The sequence below is a fragment of the Candoia aspera genome, chromosome 17, assembly GCF_035149785.1.
Source record: "Candoia aspera isolate rCanAsp1 chromosome 17, rCanAsp1.hap2, whole genome shotgun sequence".
NCBI classification, from domain to species: domain Eukaryota; kingdom Metazoa; phylum Chordata; class Lepidosauria; order Squamata; family Boidae; genus Candoia; species Candoia aspera.
This window is the reverse complement of record NC_086169.1, coordinates 6428496-6448845: the sequence shown is the minus strand read 5'-3', so window position 1 is coordinate 6448845 and position 20350 is coordinate 6428496. Positions and strand designations below refer to the sequence as shown.

General features: G+C 47.5%; 1 protein-coding gene across 1 annotated transcript; it reads right to left on the bottom strand.

Moving 5' to 3' along the window:
* Positions 1-303: 303 nt before the first annotated feature.
* PELI3 (pellino E3 ubiquitin protein ligase family member 3) lies at positions 304-16046 on the bottom strand. The gene is made up of 7 exons (XM_063317015.1): positions 15923-16046; positions 9304-9456; positions 8074-8203; positions 6963-7064; positions 4335-4532; positions 1850-2038; positions 304-1011 (listed from the first exon to the last, which is right to left on the bottom strand). The coding sequence occupies exons 2-7, from the start codon at positions 9453-9455 to the stop codon at positions 445-447; spliced, it is 1338 nt and encodes a 445-aa protein (XP_063173085.1). The 5' UTR covers position 9456; positions 15923-16046; the 3' UTR covers positions 304-444.
* Positions 16047-20350: the final 4304 nt, after the last annotated feature.

Sequence of the window (20350 nt, the reverse complement as noted above, 5' to 3'; positions counted from 1 at the left end):
CTCTGGCAATTCATGTCCTATTCGAAGATAACAGCTGGGTTTTCGTATCCCCTGAACCGAAAATGACTTGGTCCCATTTCAGTCCTGGCTGTCTGTCATGTGTGAACCAAGCCTCAGGGCCAACTCTACTGGTCCCTTGCCCTCTGCTTCTTGGCAGCAGTGAAGACTGGTTCTAGATGGTAAGGGAAAGAAATTGGCCATTGGGATGGGCAAGGATGGGGAGGGACATAGAGGAGAATCTGTCTCCCCAAATTTGGATCCAGCCCCCCTCCCCAGAATACTTTGATTGGAAGAGATGGGGTTGCCTTCCAGCTGATGCAGATCCTGGTACAATCGGATTAAGATACAGAGGGGTCAACGGTGGCCGAAACTGTTCTCAGATGTTGCGCCTTTATTTTCCAACCGTCTCCCCGCCTGGCGGGCCGTGCTGCCCCCCTCCCCAGCTCAGTCGAGCGGCCCCTGGAAAATGAGCCGGACGAAACCCTGCTGGCCCGTCAGCCAGGTGCCGCAGAAGGGGCAGGCCGCGTGGAAGGCGTGTGTGCCGTGGGGCAGGGGGATCTGTGACCAGTACTGGACAGTCTTGGCAGAACAGACATGGCCGCAGGGGCAGAAGGCATGGGTGGGGCGTCCGGCGTCCAGGTACAACCCTGCCTCGCAGCCCAACCAGAGAGGCACGTATGGGCCCAACCGCCGACACATGGGGCACTCGCGCTCCAGGCCCCCTTTCTCCTTACGACAGCCCCAGTTGTGGAAGCCGTGGACATGGCCGCAGTTGACGTAGACCCAGGGCTGCTGTTTCTCCACCACCCCCCGCTGGGCCAGGCTGGGGAAGGCCAGGGTGCTGAAGCCCACCGGGCACTGGGGCCGGGCGGCGTTGATCTCTTGGCGCAGCACCTCGAGCTGCTGCAGGGTTGGGGTGCGCAGGAGGCCCTCCGAGGTCCGCCACAGCAGCGTGGCGCCACAGAGATCGATCAGGGAACCGTCCTGGAGCACGTTTGACTCCAATTCCACCTGGCGCAGAGAAAGAGGGATTAGGTTGGGCCATGCCAAAACTTGTCCTTTGATTCCCCAAAGGGTTGCAAGTAGAGGCGTGTGCTGGGTTCCCGCCACACTTGTAACCTGGATTAACGGAACACCAGGGCTAACTTTGCAGAATATATTTGAGTGGCTCAGTCAACTAACCCAGTGGACTAAGCTTGCATGCACACTACACCGTAATAATAATATTTGCAATCTTCATAAGAACCCTAACAACATTTTAATCACTGACCTTTAGCAGGCAGTGCAAAGGCAGACCTGGTTTTAGTGTTTTATACAAATGCAGCCAATGTTATGAAAATGAGCCATGGGATTTTTTTTTCTCCCTTTCTCTTTCTCTCTTTCTACCTTGGCTCCTGTTAGCTTCTGGATGGTTTAGCATGTGGGCTCAGCTCTTCAGATGGATTCCTGGAGCATTAGTGATTGGGTTCACACAACAGCTGGAGCAGGTTTGAAATCAGATCGGGTGGGGAGTTTTCAGTTCAGGGTATCCTGGGAATCTGGCTTGTTTGTGTGAATTGGGCCAACACATTAAGGCAGGATATGTTAACTTAGGGTAGCAGAGCAAGTCAGGTCAACACAGCAATTGTGTTTTGTTAAGCTGGGTTTAATTTTTAAGTTTTGTTAAGCTGGGTTTATGTTTTAAGTTAAGTTTTGTTAAGCTAGGTTTAAGTTTTATGTTAAGTTTTGTTAAGCTGGGCTTAGCATCTCATGTTTCTCCTGAGCCTTATGTCTGGAGAAATGTTATTGCTCTGCCCTTGGGTTTTAGTTCCTCTCTTGGATGTTCCTCTCCGTAGCGTTGCCAACCTACCAGCTTTCCCCGCTGCTGTGCTGAGCGACTGTCACGCAGAGCGTAGACGTTCCCGCACACCGAGATCTCCCGCCAGACCCCTGGGGTGGAGTCTTCGCTAAAGCCACCGTTGGGGTGCATCACGAGCACGCCGTTTGTGGTCAACCCATCCATGAGCCCATCCGGAGTCCTCCACTTGGCAGCCCTCTCCTGCCGACGAGAGAAGAGACATCAAAGTCCTGTTTCAGCATCCAGGTTGGTAACTGCTCCACTGCTCAGGATGGGCTCCTAGCACAAACCCGTCTAGGGCAAAGACAGCCCGGCCATTTCTAACTAAGGAATCATGGTTGGTTCCCAGCCACCTTGTTGCTGGATCATAGGAAAGTTGTTGGAAAGAAAATTTTAAAAATCGCCATCCTAACATACATGGCAATACAGGTAGTCCTCACTTAACAACCATTTGTTTGGCGATGGTTCAGACTTACGACGGCACTGAAAAAAGGAACTTGCAACTGGTCCTCACATTTATGACCATTGCACCTTCCCACAGCCACGTGATCACCTTGTTCAACCTTTCCAGCTGACTTCTGGCAAGCAAAACCAATGGGGAACTGCGTGATTTGCTTAACGACCACAGGGTTCATTTAACAACCGTGATTTGCTTAATGACTGCTGCAAGAAAGGTTGTAAAGTCGGGTCGAATTCACTTAGGAACTGAAATTCTGGTCCCAATTGTGGTCATTTAAGCAAGAACTACCTGTATTTTGGTTCTAAATGGGGAAGTCGTTCAGTTGCTGGTCAGTTTCAAAGGCAACGAGTGCGCCATTGGGAGACCAGAAAGAATAGGTTAGGGACGGATCCTCTCAGAGAAAATCTATCTAGGTAGTCGCAAGGAGTCGAAAATGACTTGATGGCGCATAATCCATCAATCAAATAAATTGCTGGAATTCTTATAGCCCAATCTCACTCTTTGCAATAAACCTCTTTAAAGAAAACTTTGCAGGACTCATGCTTGGAAAAGAATCATTTTTGTTATTTGAAACAAAAAGGCAATGTAGTGGATATGGGATCCTGCAGGTTTCCACCCCCACCCAACTTTTGAAAAGTGCCTTTTAATTATTATATTTTTAATCGTTCAATCGTGTCCAATTCTCGGAGACCGCCTGGGCAAGTCCCTGCAGTTTTCTTGGCAAGGTTTTTCCAAAGTGGTTTGCCATTGCCTCCTCCCTAGGGCTGAGAGGGAGTGACTGGCCCAAGGTCACCCAGCTGGCTTCGTGCCTAAGGCGGGACTAGAACTCATGTCTCCCAGTTTCTAGCCTGGTGCCTTCACAACACCAAACTGGCTCTCTCTTCAATTGAACAGATGAATGATAATTTAGGAAGCCCACTGCAGGCATCAAAGTCTGCAATTAATTTAGGGCAGCAATGTCTTTGGGTCCCACAAAGATCCCACGTCCCAGGGGATGTAATTAACCTTTTAGGCCCTTTATGACTGGCCATGCCTGGCTGTGAGAGCCATTTTGTGAACATGCCCCCGACATTCCCATATGCCCCTCTCCACCAAAGCAGCCACTTCCCCCAGTGTAAATGCATTATTTCCAATCAAAAAACTCATTCTCTCCCTCATTTTGCAACTGATTACAAACAGAATTTACACAAAATGCTTTCAATGGTTAAGAAATCAGCTGTTTTCTTAGTTTGCACCAATGTGCAGTTTGCTAACCCTGACCAAAGTTTGCAGTCATCAAGCTTCTCCAGGAGAACAAACGCATCTGCTAGATCTTGACCTGTGTGTGTGAATGCAGTACAAACCTTTAATGAAAATCTTAAACAGGCCTCAAAACCCCCGCCGCAAAAGCGAACCAAACAAGCAATAACAGAAAATATTAGCAAATGCAGGTGTTAGACTGGTTTGGCTGATAGATTTGACCAGGTTGGTGGCTGACCAGTTTAATGGCTAAACCTGTGGTAGGTGTAAGGACATGTACTGTGGTAACCCAAAAAAGGAATCCATTTAGGTACAGGTAGTCCTCGCTTAACGACCACAATTCAGTTGCTAAGTGAAGCGGTCATTCAGCAAATCTGACCTGATGTTACGATCTTTTTTGCAATGGTTGTTAAGCGAATAATTGTACCCGTTAAGTGAACCACGTGGTTGTTAAGCAAATAATGCAGTTCCCCATTGATTTTACTTGCCAGAAGCCGGCTGGGAAGGTCGAAAATGGCGATCACGTGACACTGCAACAGTCATAAACACGAACCGGTTGCTAAGCGCCCATATCGTGATCATGTAACCATGGGGATACTGCAACGGTTGTAAGTGTGAGGACCAGTCATGAGTCGGCTTTTCCAGCACCGTCGTAAGTCTGAACCATCACTAATCGAATGGTTGTTAAGTGAAGACTACCTATACCAGGCTTAATGCATTGTGTGAATGCGACTATGCCAACATGCGTGCACATGTGCGCACGCGCACACACACACAACTACTTGGTGACTCACTCACTCCAAGGAAAATGTTGCGGGAAGCATCAAAGCCAGCAGCGTAAATTCGGGCAGTATATGGAGGGTTCCTCTCGCAGATGACGCGGCAGGCAAAGCGCGAAATTGTACTTTGGGCCGACTGTCCGTCAACGGATGAGTTGGTCCCCGGTGTTGTGTCAGTCACCACAAAATCAATCATGCTCTCAGTAGACCGTCCAATCTGGCAAGAGAGAGATGGTGTGGAGAGATGCTATTAAAAGACTGAAATTTAAACACGAGGTGGACGTTCCTCCTGTTCCCTTAACACTGGCTTTATCTGCGCTCAGATGGATTTTTATTTCTGTCCTTAAATTATTTCTCTGGCTGCCCAGCTCGCTGCAATGGCTCTGGGCGGCGTACAAAGTTAAAAGCAACCATTTAACGCCCCCAGGCCATAAATATCCAAGGTCCCAAACAGCAGTTCCAACTTATAATCAAACCATTCCAATTCAAACGGTTCCAGCTTATAATAAAATGTTAACTGACAGAGCTCACTTAAAAAGAGAGCCAGTTTGGTCTAGTGCTTAAGGCAACAGGCTAGAAACCAGGAGAAGGTGAGTTCTAGTCCCGCCTTAGGCACGAAAGCCGGCTGGGTGACCTTGGGCCAGTCCCTCTCTCTCAGCCCAGCCCACCTCACAGGGTGGTGGTTGTGGGGAAAAGAGGAGGAGGAAGGCGTATTAGGTATGTTCACCGCCTTGAGTTATTTATAAAGATAATAAAGGTGGGATAGAAAATAAACAAATAAATAATAAATAAATAAACATCCTGTCATGAGTGAGGATGGCGAGCAGGGGGCTCCCATCCAGACTGTCAAGCGCATGCGTAGCACTGATGAATTGGTCAGCCATTCAAAGAGACACAGATCGGGACCGCCTTAACCCTTGGGGGTTATATGTCTGGGTTTTTCCCACGCTTCTTGAGTTTGTTAGGATTCCTGTTAAGTACTAGCAATAAATATTAGAGACCAGTTCCTTGTCTCAGCGTGTTTCCTGGTGGTTAGGACATCAATCCTAACAAACTGAAGAAGCGTGGGAAAAACCCAGACATATAAACCCCAAAGGTTAAGGCGGTCCCGATCTGTGTCTCTTTGAATGGCTGCCCAATTCCTCAGTGCTACGCATGCGCTTGACAGTCTGGATGGGGGCCCCCTGCTCGCCATCCTTACTCATGACACATCCTGGCCTAAACACTTAAAGAAATCACCATCTGCAAGATCCTGTTGTATCACTGAAGAGACCAGCCACTGGCGTTTTTCAGGTTCACAGTAAGGCAGTTGGAAAGAATTTCTTTAAGATTAAAGATGGTTTTGTTAAAATAAAATAAAAATTTGTTTAAGGCAGCTGAGAAGAAGTTAAAGAAGTCCCCATCTTAATGTACTTGAGGATACAGTGATGCTTGGCCTGGAAGTAATTCAGTTGGTAGAATTCTTTTTCTAACCAAAAACCAAATACTTTTATTGATCGGTTTTCAAACAGACATGCATTCAGCAATATAAAATCAAAATTAATGATTGACCATACGCAAAAAGAAAGAAAAAGTTTAAACAGCAAGAAAACATAAAAAATCACACAAACAAGCAAAAACTGTAATTACAACTTCATTAATTCATTCATTCATTCATTCGTTCATTATATTTATATAACCCAGGTTCATCTAAATGCTGGGATTCATGGCACGCTATTCCAGTCTTCTCAATCAATCTTGTTAAAGAGTGCTTGGAGAAGAATTACTTTCAGTATAGCCAGAGATTAGAAAGCCAGACAGTTGTTTTCGACACGCACGCACACCGACGCAATAGTTAGATGTGCATAACAAGCTTAATTTAATTAATGAACCATCCCACTTTTCTGGATCTGAACAATAAACAAACTTGAAACTAATTGAGCTGCATCTGTGTAACATGCTAAGCTGCAAAGGGGGGATTCCTTATCAGACCAATATTACAGAGGGCTGAGGAAGCCTCAGAAGGATCACAAATTACATTATAGGGAGGTAGGGTGGAAACAAGGTACACCCCCATCACTGCCGACCATCAAGTCAGCTCAGAAGGATCACCATGCCCATGGAGATGTATGTGGTTTTTTGGGGGAAAAAATATATAAGTGGCTTGCGGTTGCCTTTTTCTGGGATGGCTCCAGTCTAACTTACAGGGTTGCATCTCCTGGTGGTCCCCCATCCAAGTATTAACAAAGACTAATTTGCGAGCTAATAATTGGATGCTTTATTCTCCACCATCCTTGAAGCAATTCTGCAGTGAAGTCTGAAAAAAAAATACATTCCCACTAGAGCAGAACATTACTTTAGTCCAGTGTTTCTCAACCTTGGCAACTTTAAGATAGGTGGACTTCAACTCCCAGAATTCCCCAGCCAGCATGGCTGGCTGGGGAATTCTGGGAGTTGAAGTCCATGTATCTTAAAGCTGCCAGGCTGAGAAACACTGCTTTAGCTGAAAGAGCCGGGAAAATAGATCTGTTCCTGCACACCATCTTCCAGCTTGTGGGTCTTCCCCAAAGATCTGCACAAACGGCTTCCCCCTTGGGCTGTCCCCCATCAGCTTATCTTCAGAGGCCCAGCAGAGTTGCCCCCTTCCTCTGCTCGGCCTGATAAATACCTGGAACATGTCGGTCTCGCTGTCTTGAGTATATTCGACAATTACCGAATGGCTGCGGGAAAGCGTGTAGGAGATGCTGTGTTGACCTCTGTCGCTCAGTGCCTGTTGGACCAGACAGGTAAAAAATGATCAATTCTCCCCCGTTGCAGCCGAGAGATTCACTCTCAAACCGTTGACTTCCATGGCTAAGCTAAACTACCTCCTTGGTTCAGACCAAGGACCATGGCATTCAAATTCTGCACAGTCTGGAAGGAGCTTCTGTTTTGTGAGAAAAATAAGTTTTCGGATGAATGGTCCCATTTAAACCAAACTGAAATGTCAAGATATATGGGAACAACCTTGGAGGCTAGTTCACACCAGCTTCTGCACCTTCTGCTAACTTTTATCAGGACATTCCCATAGCAAGCCACGAATCCCTCTATTCAAGAAGTTTGCTCCCTCCCTTCTTCCCTAAGACGATGGCTTTCTTCAGAGTAGACAAGTAGGACAGAAAGTAATTGAAATCTATTGCTTATGAATATGTATATATGCCAGCATCATCACATGAACATGGATGCTCACATTTCCTTTTCTGTAATGTATAAATATCAGTGATTTTCTTTTGTCTGCAAGGGAGGCACCCACCATCTTGGTGAGGACCCCTCCAGAGCGCACTGCCTTGATTATTTGCGCTTTGTGTCCTGTGTTGATTCCACGGTTTCATTCACAAAGATGCCCTTAAGGCAAAGTTTCCAACTTGGAAGTTTGAATGCAGGCCTGTTGGTGCTCTCACAAAATGGCCCCCACAGTGGGCCAGGCCAGGCAGTGAAACCCAAGGCAAAATGGCAGATACTCCCCACCATCTTTTCTCCCTCCCCTGCTTTTGTCAGGGCAGGTTTCAGAACAAAGCCCTAAGTTTTAGCTACTCCCCTCGTTCTGATCCCCATTCCCAAATTCCACATTCAGAGCAATGGCGGTGGCTCCAGATGGGGGAAGAAAGGAACTTTGTGTGTGCTCAGAGGCACTCTTCTCACCTGGCCCGCGGTTTAAACGGCGGCACATTTATACCTAGCAGTCCCGTTCCTCGGATGGGGGTGACCATTCGGAAACCGGGAAGGGTCTTTAGACTTACTTTGGACATCAGTGGTGTGGAGATATGGTGGATGACATCCGGTTTAACCCCATTGGCTTTGGGCCGCTTGTACAGGGCCAGACGACTGCGGTGGCGGCCCTTGTCTCCATTAGCCAAGGAGCCATTGTACCTGCGTTGGAAGAGACCCAGGTGACAAGGGTTACGTTCCTGGGCCAAATTGAACACAGCAACAACTTTAATGGTGTGTGGGAAAGACCCTGGGATTCGGAGCAAAGAGACGCAGCAAAGGGAACGGTCAGATAAGAGGCGGCTTAGCCCTCTGCTGCATAATGGGAAGAGAAAGAGACTCAGAAGGGACCCTCCCTCGTTTCTCGGGCTGCAAAGGAGTCGGGGGGGGGGAGAATTGTACTTTCAGACTTGCAAGTTTCTCTCAGTGTAGCCTTACAATAAGGTAGAATTAGCTCATCTGGTTGTGTTTCCTGTCTGGTCCACCTGGGAAGGCTGACATAATGGTATGTGAGAAGGACCTTGGAAGACGGGGCAAAGAGATGCTGCCTAGGGAATGGTCAGATAAGGGAGGGCAGAGCCCGCAGCTGCATAATGGGAGGGGAAAGAGGCTCAGGAGGGACCCTCCCTCGTTTCTCGGGGTGTAAAGGAGACGGAGGGAGAATTGTACTTTCAGACTTGCAAGATTCTATTAATGTAGACTTACAATAAAATAGAATTAGTTCATCCAGTTGTGATTCCTATCTGGTTTACTCCAGTGAGGCTGACATCAATCTTGCAAGTCTGAAAGTACATTTCTCCCCCCATCCAACAACAGTGAGAATTAAAACAGTATAACGAACATTAGAAGGCTCATAATCCTCATAAACCAAGACCAAACCATAGATTAAGGCTTTCAGGGAACCTAACACAACAAAATTTCTGGTCCTGTTATCTGGATTTGGAGTTAAGCCAGCCAAAGCCTTCTTTCTCTCCTGGGCTGTGAAAATCTGGATCTCTGGCTGTCGAAGTAGGTTTTAGGTCCCTCTGTCTCCAGCTGGGAATAGCGCATCTATCTGGACGGGGTGGTCACTGCGAATCACAGCAGCAGGGTTTGTGCGACACGCTGAGCACGACCCACCCCACTCTTTTGCAAAGGAGAGATGGTGAGGCGGGGAAGCAAACTGAAATCCAGCCTGGTCCAACTTGCAGAGTTTCCGCTCACACACGCCCCCTCGCCAATCTTCCAGAACTGAGGTGTCTAGAAGAAATGTCTTCACTTACCCTAGGACAATCAACTCCCCGTACTTCACCGGTTTTTTGGTTAACAGGATACTGTCCCCTGCTGAAGGGTAAAAGCGTCCATTCTGGGGACATGCCCGACGGAGGTCAAGGGAATGAGAACTCACCGCTTCAGGACTTCCTTCTAGCACCATCCTGCAAGGAAAAGCAGAGGGTTGTGTGAATCCAGACTGGAACGCAGCTTTGCCAACAAGAGGTCCTGGGGCAGTGGGGAACTACCTTTCTTTCTCTTAAATTCTTCTTCTTCTTGTTATGGTTTTGCAATGTCCAATTTGGCCCAGAGGAAAGAAGAAAAGCAATAAACAAGAAGGAACATTTGATTATCCCAGGGACACGTGGTTTAAAAACTCTCTCAGAATTCTTGGCAGATTCATGGGCACCTCAAAGCGGACTTGGTAATCATACAAAAGTGATGTGCCATTGTTTTCTTCCAAGGTGGTTTTTGATAATATATTCCCGGTTGAGCCTGTGGTCCTGGCTATTCCTGTTGGTCTCCCATCCATATAGGACCCAAGGCCAATCTGGTTCAGCTCCAGGAGACAACCTGGATGTTTGCTACTGTCTTCTTTTGTGATGTGTTTTTGGGCTTCCCAATCCAGCTGCTTTTTCTGGTGGTCTTCCATTCAAACATTAACCAGGTGTGGCCTGGCTTCACGTTTCACACTTAGCCAAGGCCAGTCTTTTAGGTCATATAGGTAGCCTTCATTTAACAATCACAACTGGGCCTGGAATTTCGGTTGCTAAGCAAAGTGGTCATTAAGTGAATCTGACCCAATTTTACGACCTTTTTTGCAGTGGTCATTAAGTGAATCAACACGGGTGTTAAGCGAACCACATGGTTGTTAAGTGAATCACACGATTCCCCATTGATTTTGCTTGCCAGAAGCCAGCCGGGAAGGTAGACAATGGCAATCATATGACCACAGGACGCTGCGACGGTCATAAATGTGAACTGGTTGCCAATGGCCCAGATCACGATCATGTGACCGTGGGGACGCTACAACTGTCATAAGTGTGAGGACCGGTCGTAAGTAGTTCTTTCCAGCACCATCATAAGTCTGAACCATTACTAAACGAAATGTTGTTAAGTGAGGACTACCTGTATGCACTTCTATCTTAACACAGCCCAAGATGTAGTTTTCCCTTGAACAACTACACTCCTAGGAGGTAGGCTGAGAGGGAGGAATTTCCCAGGAATCCCTCAGGAAGCTTCCATGGGGGGTGGATTTGAACTGGGGTCTTTCTGCTCCAAGTCCATCACCTTCTCCACTAGACCAGAATCTGAATGCAATTGGTAGGAAGTCTAAATCCAAACATCTATCTGTTGAACTGGACTGAAATCATTTACTAGCCGGGAAAGGGGTTTCAGAGAGCCCAGCCCAGTCTGGCGCTCTAGACGTGCCCAGAAGCTCACAATATCATCACCCAGCCTTGTTTTGGCTCAGTTCCTCCCTTCTAGGCATGGCTTTGTTGTTTTGCTATATTGAACCTTCCCCCCCACCCACCCACCCACCCCAAGGATTGTAAACACATTTAGCATCTCCGGTATCGAAGGGTTCTTCCCAGTCCTGAAAGTTGCCATGGCGACAGCCCTAAACTACCTCCGCACTGTTACTACGGCAGCATTTCAGATATTTAATGCCTCCCTGTTGCCAAGGCAACACTCTCTTTTCCATCCTGGTCCCCACCAGGAAAGGAAGAGGGAGAGGCTTCAAAAAAAACAAAAAAAATCAAAAAAAAAATCCAACTACCTCCTATTCCAGATCCTGGTTTTAGTTCACAAAACATTGCACCCTCGTTGCTGGGTTCGCACAATCTGCTTAACCTAGATCAGAGAAAGATCTAGCAGCCACATTCACACAAACTAACCCTGAAGAGTTCGAACCTTGGCGTTTTGTTTCGTTTTTTCCCTGTCTTAGAGCATTGTGCGAACGAGCCTGCTTGGTCTGCTTGTGCTTTAGGATGGGTTCCATTCTGGAAAACGGATTAATTCAGGCACAAAATTGCGGGTTGTGTGAACACAGCCGCGGTGGGCCCTCCAAACAGGCACAGGGGCTGGAAATCAACGTTTATTAACCGCAAAAGAATTTTCATTTTGCTCCCCCCCCCCCACCAGCCTGGAACGCAACGAAAACATGGTGAAAGTAGATGTCTTTTCAGCACTCAGTGATCTTAGTCACCCACACCTCTCTGCCCAGATTGCAGAATACGCAGAGTTGCAGCACCCTTATTTTGAAAAAAACAAAAACAAAAACCACAAAGCAACTGAACCAGACCTTCATTGTTTGCTTGCTGGGATATTGAACTTGATTTTTTCTTATTATCCTATATTTATAGATCCCCGCATTGGGACCCAGGCCTTTCCTTAACATTACACACACACACAGACGTCAACTTTGCAGCTGCAAAATTGCTCCCTGACCACAACTGCAACACCACAGCTGGGTTGCCCCAAGGCAAAAACACAAAGATCCTCCCCCCCAACCCCACAATTTGGACTTTTTTCTTTCCCATTCAAGCCTCCATTGGACAGAGACCCCCATTCTGGCTTACGGTGCCAATGGCAAGTCAATTATTCAAAAGGCTAACCTCAACCCCCCCCCCCCGAAGATTTCAACAGCAAAGCTACGTCTCTACCAGGTTCCTGAAAAGCAGAGGATTCTTGTAATAATATCCAAATTAGAGAATCCCCAATCTTTGGTGGTGGGAGGAGGACATTTGTGGGCACTGTCACAAAATGGCTGCAGGGGGGACATGCTGGTTCACCAGATGGCAGCCATGTATTGTATTTTAATGATGATTTATTCTGGTTTTATTCTGGTTTTATTGTAAACCGCCCAGAGTCACTCTTTGAGTGAGATGGGCAGTAACTAAATTTGAAATCCACTTAAATAAATATGTAAATAAATAAATATTTTAATTTTTGAAGGAAGCTTGTGGGGCCCAAAGCCATAATGCTGGAAGGTGGTGTTTTTAAAAAAATAAAAAAAATAATTGAAAGATGCAAAATGTCAGAGAGGAGTCTAGCTTTGTGGGCATCCAAGAAGGTTGGTGCCCTGGGGCACCCCATTGGAGACCCCAACTCTAAAGTATTGCTGAAACAGATTGAGGAAGATAGAAGGCTCTGAGGAAAGAGCAAGGCTGACCTTAATTGAAATTGTGCAGCCCTTAGTTCCAATTTCAGTGTCTTAATGTGAAGTTCTGAATTTTGGAAGTTTTTGATTTTTTAAAAGAAATCTGGACAGTGACAGCCTCTATGTCAACTTTTTAAGATCCATTTTATGTTTTGGAGCTACAGCCTCAAAAACAGAGCCAAACAGAAGGGGCTAGGAAGGATTAAGTTTTAAACGGGGGGCTTTAAGCAAACCTCCCCATCCAGATGTGTGGACTTCAACCCCCAGGATGCTCAGCAACAGCCATCCTAGCTGGGAATTCTGGGAGATGAAGTCCACACATCTGGGGAAATCTGGGGGATGAATACACATCTGGAGGATGGTCAAGTTGGGGAAGTTGGTTCAAAAGATAAGCCAAAGGACCTATCATCATGTACATACCAATAATTCCAACACTGAGGTTCTAACATCAGATTTTTAAGTGTGTTCATATATTGTGCTTAAACCATGGTTTGTTTAGGCATGGTTGTTGAATAAAGCACAACTGATCCAGTCCTCACAATACACATAAACTAGGATTTATAATCCACAATAACTAGGGTTCCAGCCATCCGGCCGAACAAAAGCATCACATTACCACACATCATGCAAATCACACCAATAACTCCAGCCAAAAAAAAAAAAATCCAGATTAACAGCAACTGATTCCTAGTGGTATTTTCCAAACAAGAAAAGCAAAAGCTGGCTGGGTTGCCGTGACCTATTTAACAATAGTTTACTTAATCGTGGTTTATAAGACTAATCTAGCATTCTGGCTTTGGACTATATACTGCACCATCAACTAACCACATCAGCTGGTTTCACACAACCCCTTAGCCCAGGGGTTCCTGAATATAGCAGTACTTCTCTGGCTCCCCCCCAGAAAACTATTAATTGTGTGTATATGTGTGTGTGTGTGTGTGTAAGATGTAGTTTGAGGGGAAGGTATACATTTTTTAAAATATTTGCTGTGTATTGAAAATATGAATTATACAGAACATACATAATACAAAGCAATTTGAAAAAAAAAGACAAGAATTTCGTGGCCCACTAGATAGAAGCCCATGGCACACCGGTGTGCAGTGGCGTGCTAGTTAAGAATGACTGTCAGACTACAGCAAGGATGGGCTGGCATGTGGTTTAGGGTGCTGTGTGAACACAGCCAGCAAGAGATTAGACAGGAATCTAACATCAGCTGCAGCACAAGCATGTTATCCTGCATGCATTTTCACTTCCAATTTTACATGCCACTCCAAGCCCCAAATTTCCCAAACTATCACAAAAGATGAAGAAAAGAAGAAGAAAAAAAATCCTTGATTTCAAACTGCCGCCTTTTAACAATCCAAGCCAACTATCTACCCGTGAGAAGTTACACAACATGAACTACAAAAACACAGTTTTATTTATTTTTTTAATTGTCTGATTGGCTGGTTTTCCTGCCGTCCAGTTCAAGGTGAGAATTCACTCCCTTTTCCTCCCTCCAAATCAGTTTAGGCTCAGATAACTTTTTTCTCCTTTTTTAGGATCGGGAACTAGCTCCGATTTTGGTGCACTGGATGTTTGTGGGAATTCGGACAATTGGGAACGGGGGACCCGCAAGATGATTGTATATTAGAAACCTCCCAGATGAAACTGTCCAGAAAAGTCTGGCTGAAAGGACTTTTAAAAGTATTTTCTACATAGCAAAGGAAAAGTGATGCCCCAAGCTATTAATTTAGGTAGAGAAATCTAGTTTGCATGGATGCATAGGTTAGGGTTCATGGGGAAAATCTTTCTGTGTGGTCGCTAGGAGTTGAAAACGACTTGACGGCGCCCAATCAATCAATCAATCAATCAAGTAGGTGATAAAGTAACCGTGAAAATGAGAGCATCCTGCAGCATGTGCAGAATATATTTCCAAGGAGCCTAAATGCTTCAAGAGTGATTCTCTGTTCTTTCTAAACAAAATAGAGCAGAAACACCCCCCCCTTTTTTTTGAGTTGGCTTTGCTGCTGAAAAAGCAAATCTGATTAGCATTTGGATGGGGGACCAACAGGTAAAGCCCGATGGGGAAGTCAAACAAACACAAAAGCAGTCCTGGAAAAAAATAAGATAAACCGGTTTCATATTGTTGCCAAAAACCAACCAACCAACAAAACACCCACCCTGTATGGACATATCCACCAGGAAGGGGTCCTTAAAAAAGGGGAGGGTGCCAGCAATAGATAGGTGGGTGGGATCTGGCTGAAGGTGCAAGGTTTAAGAAGTGAAGGTGCTAATCTGATTATCCTGGGATGCGAAGAGGCTGCCTCTCCGGATCAGAACTGAGCTGGCTGGTCAACCCGTGGGCATGTTTATTACAGTCCTGGATTCTGTGGCTGCAGTCACAACAGCCGCTGAACCGGGTCAGGGGATCACGTAACAGGTGCATCCCCACGACCTGCCAAGTTTGGTTTGGTTGGGTTTAAGCGGACTTCGCAAACCCAGCCCATTTGCTGAGCGGAGCCTCTGATGTCTTGTGCAAGTCAGAAAATGGATGGCTCGACTCACCAAGTTAGGCAGGTTGTGGGAACGCAGCCGGTGGGACTTTTAAGGGAAGCATCGAGCTCTTGGGAACGGGAGGGGGCTATTGGGACCGGGGGGGGGCGGGGGAAAACCGAATTAGGAGAACAACCCTTTACGATTAACCCAGGCGTCCTTTTCTCCGCCTGCCACCGCCAGAAGTAAACACAGACAGATCGATGTGTGGGAAATCAGTTTGAGGATGGGGGAGGGACGAAGAACCCGGGTGGGGACCGAAATTGGGGGTTCAGAAATATTGGGTGGGTGGGGGAAGCATTAAGGCTCACCCGGGCAGATTGGGGTGTCGGGATTCTGAATCAGAGGCATGAAAAGGCAGCCAGATATATTGTAGGCGAATTCGAAAACAGAAGAAATTCAGTCATCGACTCACCGGATTCCGTTTTGGGGGGCGGGGTGGAATTGGTGTTAGGATTAGTAATCCTTGGCAAACCAGGAGAGTTTGAGGGTGGGCAGTTGGAATCAAGGGGAGCAGGCAGCAATCCGAAAGCCGCCTTGGCCGTCTAAAGAGAAGCAACAGCAACGACCCCCCCCATCCAGACTGGAGGGCAGGGGGTAAAGAACGGGGGGAGGTTAGGAAAATGCCCCCCCCAGGTCAGATTTGGCGATGGGGAAGCAAAGGGGCCAAGTGGCGGCCCAGCAGAGCTCTAATGGGTGGGTTAGGTGAACCTCTGCAGAAAGAGGTAGATTTGGGGCGGGGGGGGCGGCTGCAGAGGGACGGGTCGCCCAGAATTGCAGAAAGTCCGGGATTAGAAGGCCCCCTCCTTGCGAGCCCCCTCCTCTGGCCCCTTTCCTCCCCAACAGGGTAGGGGGTCTGCCTCCCCCGCTTCCCCCGCCTCCCCCCCCGCGCGCCTCCCAGCCCCCTTTTCTCCCCTGCGGCGGGTTCTCACTCAGCATCCGCCACTCGCGCAGGATGGAGAGCCCACCATCGAGCCCGGTCGCCGCGGCTGGTTCTCCAACGCCGGGCGGGATCACAGATTCATCGCCTCCCCCCGCCCTGCCACGCTCCGCTCCCGGCGATGCGAGTCTGCAATCCACGCAGCCGCCGCGCCCCCCCCCCCCATCCACCCCCGCTCCATGAAGCCAGGGAGGAAAGGGGGGATCCTGCCGCCATCCCGCTCCCCATCCAGAGGGGGAAAGGGGCTGGTCGGCTTTCCTGGCGACGAGGGGGGGAATCCATCCATCCATCATCTATCTATCTATCTATCTATCTATCTATCTATCTATCTATCTATCTATCTATCTATCTATCTATCTATCTATCTATCTATCTATCTCCCCCTTCTATGGATGGAGGGATGGAGGGATGGATAGAAAGATAGACAGACAGCCTTCTTTGGAGATAAATAAATATACATGGATGTGTGTGTATACAGAGACATACACACACATATTTTTAATGTTATTGGAATACATAGCATGGCAGTCAAAAAATGTATGTTTCTGGAGGAGGGGGTATTTCATTTCCTTTTAAAAAGATCCCTCCTCTGTGCTTTTCTCCTTCCCAAGCAGTCAAAGCAGCTGATGCTTAATACTCCCAAGAGGAACAAAATGATAAATTCGCTGGATTGGCATCTACCAAAGACTGAGCAACGGGCATTAGGATCCAGGGTTAGGATTTTTAAGGTGGATTTGCACAGTGGGGTGACCTCCCTCCCCTGCAATATTTGGTTAGTTGCATGTAGAACTTGACTTCATGATGGTTGGTTAGTTAGTTAGTTCCCAGAATTCCCAAGCCCTTGCCTGGGGGGGGGGGATTATGGGAACTCAGTTCAAATCCTTCTCCTTTACTGTAGAAATGGGAAGGAAGTTTGGGGTGCAGCCAGAATGGAAAATGGGGTGGATAGATCTAAACTGCCAACCCTGAAATCAAGAATGTAGGATTAATTCTTGATTTGTGAAGAACATGGAGTTGGGAAGGAAGACTGATGATAGGAAGGTTAGATTAGGATTGAAGATGGAAGGCAGGGTGGCAGTGTTTGTAAAACTTGTGGGTCAGCTTGGGGGGTTTCTAGACACCTCCCTGTTGTCTTTCTGGCAACAAGACAGAAGCCTCCTCCTCCTCCTCCTCCTCCTCCATCTGGCTCACAGCCCTGGCTCTCCTGGTGGCCTCCCATCCAAACCTTAATCAGCTCTCCCTCTGGTATTCCTGATCAGCCTAGGTCAGTTTTGCCCAGATTGGAAGATCAGCTCTAACTAGAGCGTGACTCAATTCTTCCTGGTCACTTCAAATCAAATCAAACCAAAACATGGTCATGCTCACGGAACAGAATGTCCTGCTGGCTTCACGGACACAGAACACTTGGCAACGCCACGGAAGGAAGACGTCTGACTTCCCTGCATTGTGCTTAGGCGAGGTGGCGCGCTTTTCTTCGTTCCCTCCCACGCTGCCCGGATCATGCTTGCTAGTGTAGAATCGGTGTACAACAAGCATAGATCCCCCCCCACCCCCCACCCCCCAGCAAGCATTTTGACGGTCTTCTTTTTCAAAATCTAGCTACGTTCACCTGAGTTGCATCCAAAGCAGCGGAAACAGGCTGGGCCAAGGTTGCTTTGGCCAAGAGCTCACGCACTGGTGTGAAGAGGGCTGTGGTTCTCACGAATTCACGTCCTCCGTGGCAGGTCAGGCAAACCTTGTCCAAAGGCAGAGCGGCTGATTCAGACTAGCGACCGAATGCCCCAGTTCCACCTTTCCGTTCCCATCTTGCTTCCGTCTGCCTCTGTTGTCTCATGGCAGGGCCGACCCCGTTAAAGTGCAAGCTGTGGAAAGGCTTGGGTCCTTCACGCTTTTGCGTTCTGGACTTAAACCGCGCAGGGCCAAAGGAATTATATTGGAGGTTGCGGATGACGACGCCGAGGCCGCATCTGGCGAGGAATCCAACCTATCTCTACTAATAGGAACTCGGGTGCCTTACCCGGGAGATAAATTTGAGTTCTTGCAAGATGCTCTATTATTATCATCCCGTTTCTTGCAAGATGTAACGTAGGCATAAAGGAAAGTGCGATGCAATTTCAGCCAAACCTAACACCCAGCACGCTACCGGTACAAGCCGATTCAGCAATGCAACCCCAGTTTAGCAGGCGCTGGCCTGGCTCGCGAGAGGATGCTGAGTTTAATTCTCCAGGTGCTGGATTTGCCAAGTCCTGCAGAGCGAGGACCAAGGATGTCTTCTCCTCCACATTGATTCTGGCTGGCCTGTCGGTTCTCCAAAGGGGATATAGGTAGTCCTTGCTTAACGACCACAATTGGGACCAGAATTTTGGCTGCTCAGTGAAGCAGTCATTAAGTGAATTCAACCCAATTTTACAACCACTTTGTGGCGGTCGTTAAGTGAATCACACAGTTACCCATGGATTTTGCCTGCTGGAAGCCAGCTGGGAAGGTTGAAAATGGCAATCACGGGACCATGGGACGCTGCAACGGTCGTAAATGCAAACTGGTTGCCAAGCACCTGAATCACAATCATGTGACTGTGGGGACACTGCGATGGTCATAAGTGTGAGGACCAGTTGTAAGTTGGTTTTTCCAGCACTGTCATAAGTCCAAACCATCACTAAATTAATGGTCATTAATCAAGGACTACCTGTACTCCAGGCTCTGCCAGTCCAGAAGGCGAGGGGACGGTGGCATGAAAGCAATGGAATATGCCTCCCTGTGAACCCTTCAAGGTAGGCCAGGTCAAGAAGCAGCCACTGGAGGAATTCCAGGAATGCTACTTTATTGGTATGACAAAGTAGGGTATGATAACAGAAGGGTATGACAGAATTTTGAAAGTCTGTCCATGTTTTTCTTGACTCATATTATTCAGGATCAAGATGGGGTTATTTTGAGATTTTTTCTCATGCTTCCTTCAATGTCTGGATTGTGTCATTTTTTGTGTCCAAATCCCTCTTTAATGGCCCATTCCTACTTTGCCCCCTTAACAGCTCTCTCGTGCCTTCCCCGAGGTCGGCTCTCAATGGGGGCTGTTTTAAAAGTTAGCAAGGTCTGCCAAGAGTCATGATGTCTTTAGGGCATTTTTTTCAAATGTGGTTTTTGTGAAACAGGCAGTGATATGGAATTGCAGCAGTACTGTGCAGGAACAGTGGGATTAAATAAATAAGAGAGCATTGAGGATGTATGCGGCGCCCAAGCAAATTGGCCTCATTCTGAACAGGATGGCCCAGTTCGCACATTCCTCTTAATTAATTAATTAATCATTAATAAATGAATGAATCCATTCTGGGGGGTTTTCACCCTGGTCCAGACAGACTGACTGGGTTTGCCTAACAAGGCAGGCATGACAGGTTGGGGATTTGGGGTTCAAGCGAATCCCGAAGCCCTGCCTGTGTGAATTAAGCCATTCTGTTAAACTATTATATAATTTATTTATATTTACTTATATTTATTTATATTTCAAATCTCGTCACCGCCCATCTCACTCAAAGCGCGGCTCTGGGCGGTTTACAGTAAAACTAAAAATAATTACAGATTAAAATACAATAAAAACAGTACTTCTTCAATATACATATAAATTTACCTCTTCTGTGACCACTGTCTTTTGTTAACCTGGGCTTAGCATGTTGAGTGCACACAGCCCGGTTGCTCTAAGGACTGTTTAAGTTTCAAACATGCTTATGGATTGACCTGGATTGCGAAAAAGCTCAACTCCAGGCCCCTCAATTTTAATTACACCGTTGTAAGCTGCCTGAGTATTTATGCAGACCGAAAAGGAAGCTGTAAATGCAAGGGTCAAGGCACCCACAATGTCAAACCCGTGTTTTATTATAGGTGAGGAGGCACCTTCCGCAGACAGATCTGGCTTTGTCCTATGTTAGGATAGGACCGAGACTTTTCTTCCCTCCCCTGAGAAGCTAGTTTGGTTGTTTTTTTTAAGCGCAGGGAGTTATTGTGTTATTTCACTGGACTTGCCCGATTGTGAAAAATGCCTCCTCTTCAGGGGCCGGTAAAGAGGCATCTGCGTCCAAGTCAAGGCCGGGCGACAAGGTTCCTGCAACCGGATTCCAACCTCGCCTACCCCGCAGGGCTGTCGTGGGCGGAAGAAAGAACCCTTTGGCTAGGATGGAACGGATCCATCGGTCATTCTGGCTGCGGTGCCCTGCATGGGGGGCCAGCCAAGGAGGAAGCCCACCCGCCCATCAGCTCCAGGAGTCTGAATGGAGGGCGCCCTTTCCCGGGAAGGGATGCCCAATGGTCACAGTCGGCGGCCCCTCGGCCCTTCCCCGCTGACCTTCCAGCCCAGGATGTTGCATCACGGCCGGGGCTGCTGGCGCGTCCCCGCAGCTCCGGCGCTCAGCCCAACCTAGCCCAGCCCAGC

Bases quoted from the DNA above. Each gene is read 5' to 3' on its own strand.
- PELI3 (XM_063317015.1), bottom strand. From the start codon at position 9,455: ATGGTGCTAGAAGGAAGTCCTGAAGCGGTGAGTTCTCATTCCCTTGAC. The intron at 4,533-6,962 runs GTATTTATCAGG...CTCTCTTGCCAG, and splicing joins GCGAGACCGACATGTTCCAG to ATTGGACGGTCTACTGAGAG. The intron at 2,039-4,334 runs GTGAGTGAGTCA...TCTCGTCGGCAG, and splicing joins CCCGCAACATTTTCCTTGGA to GAGAGGGCTGCCAAGTGGAG.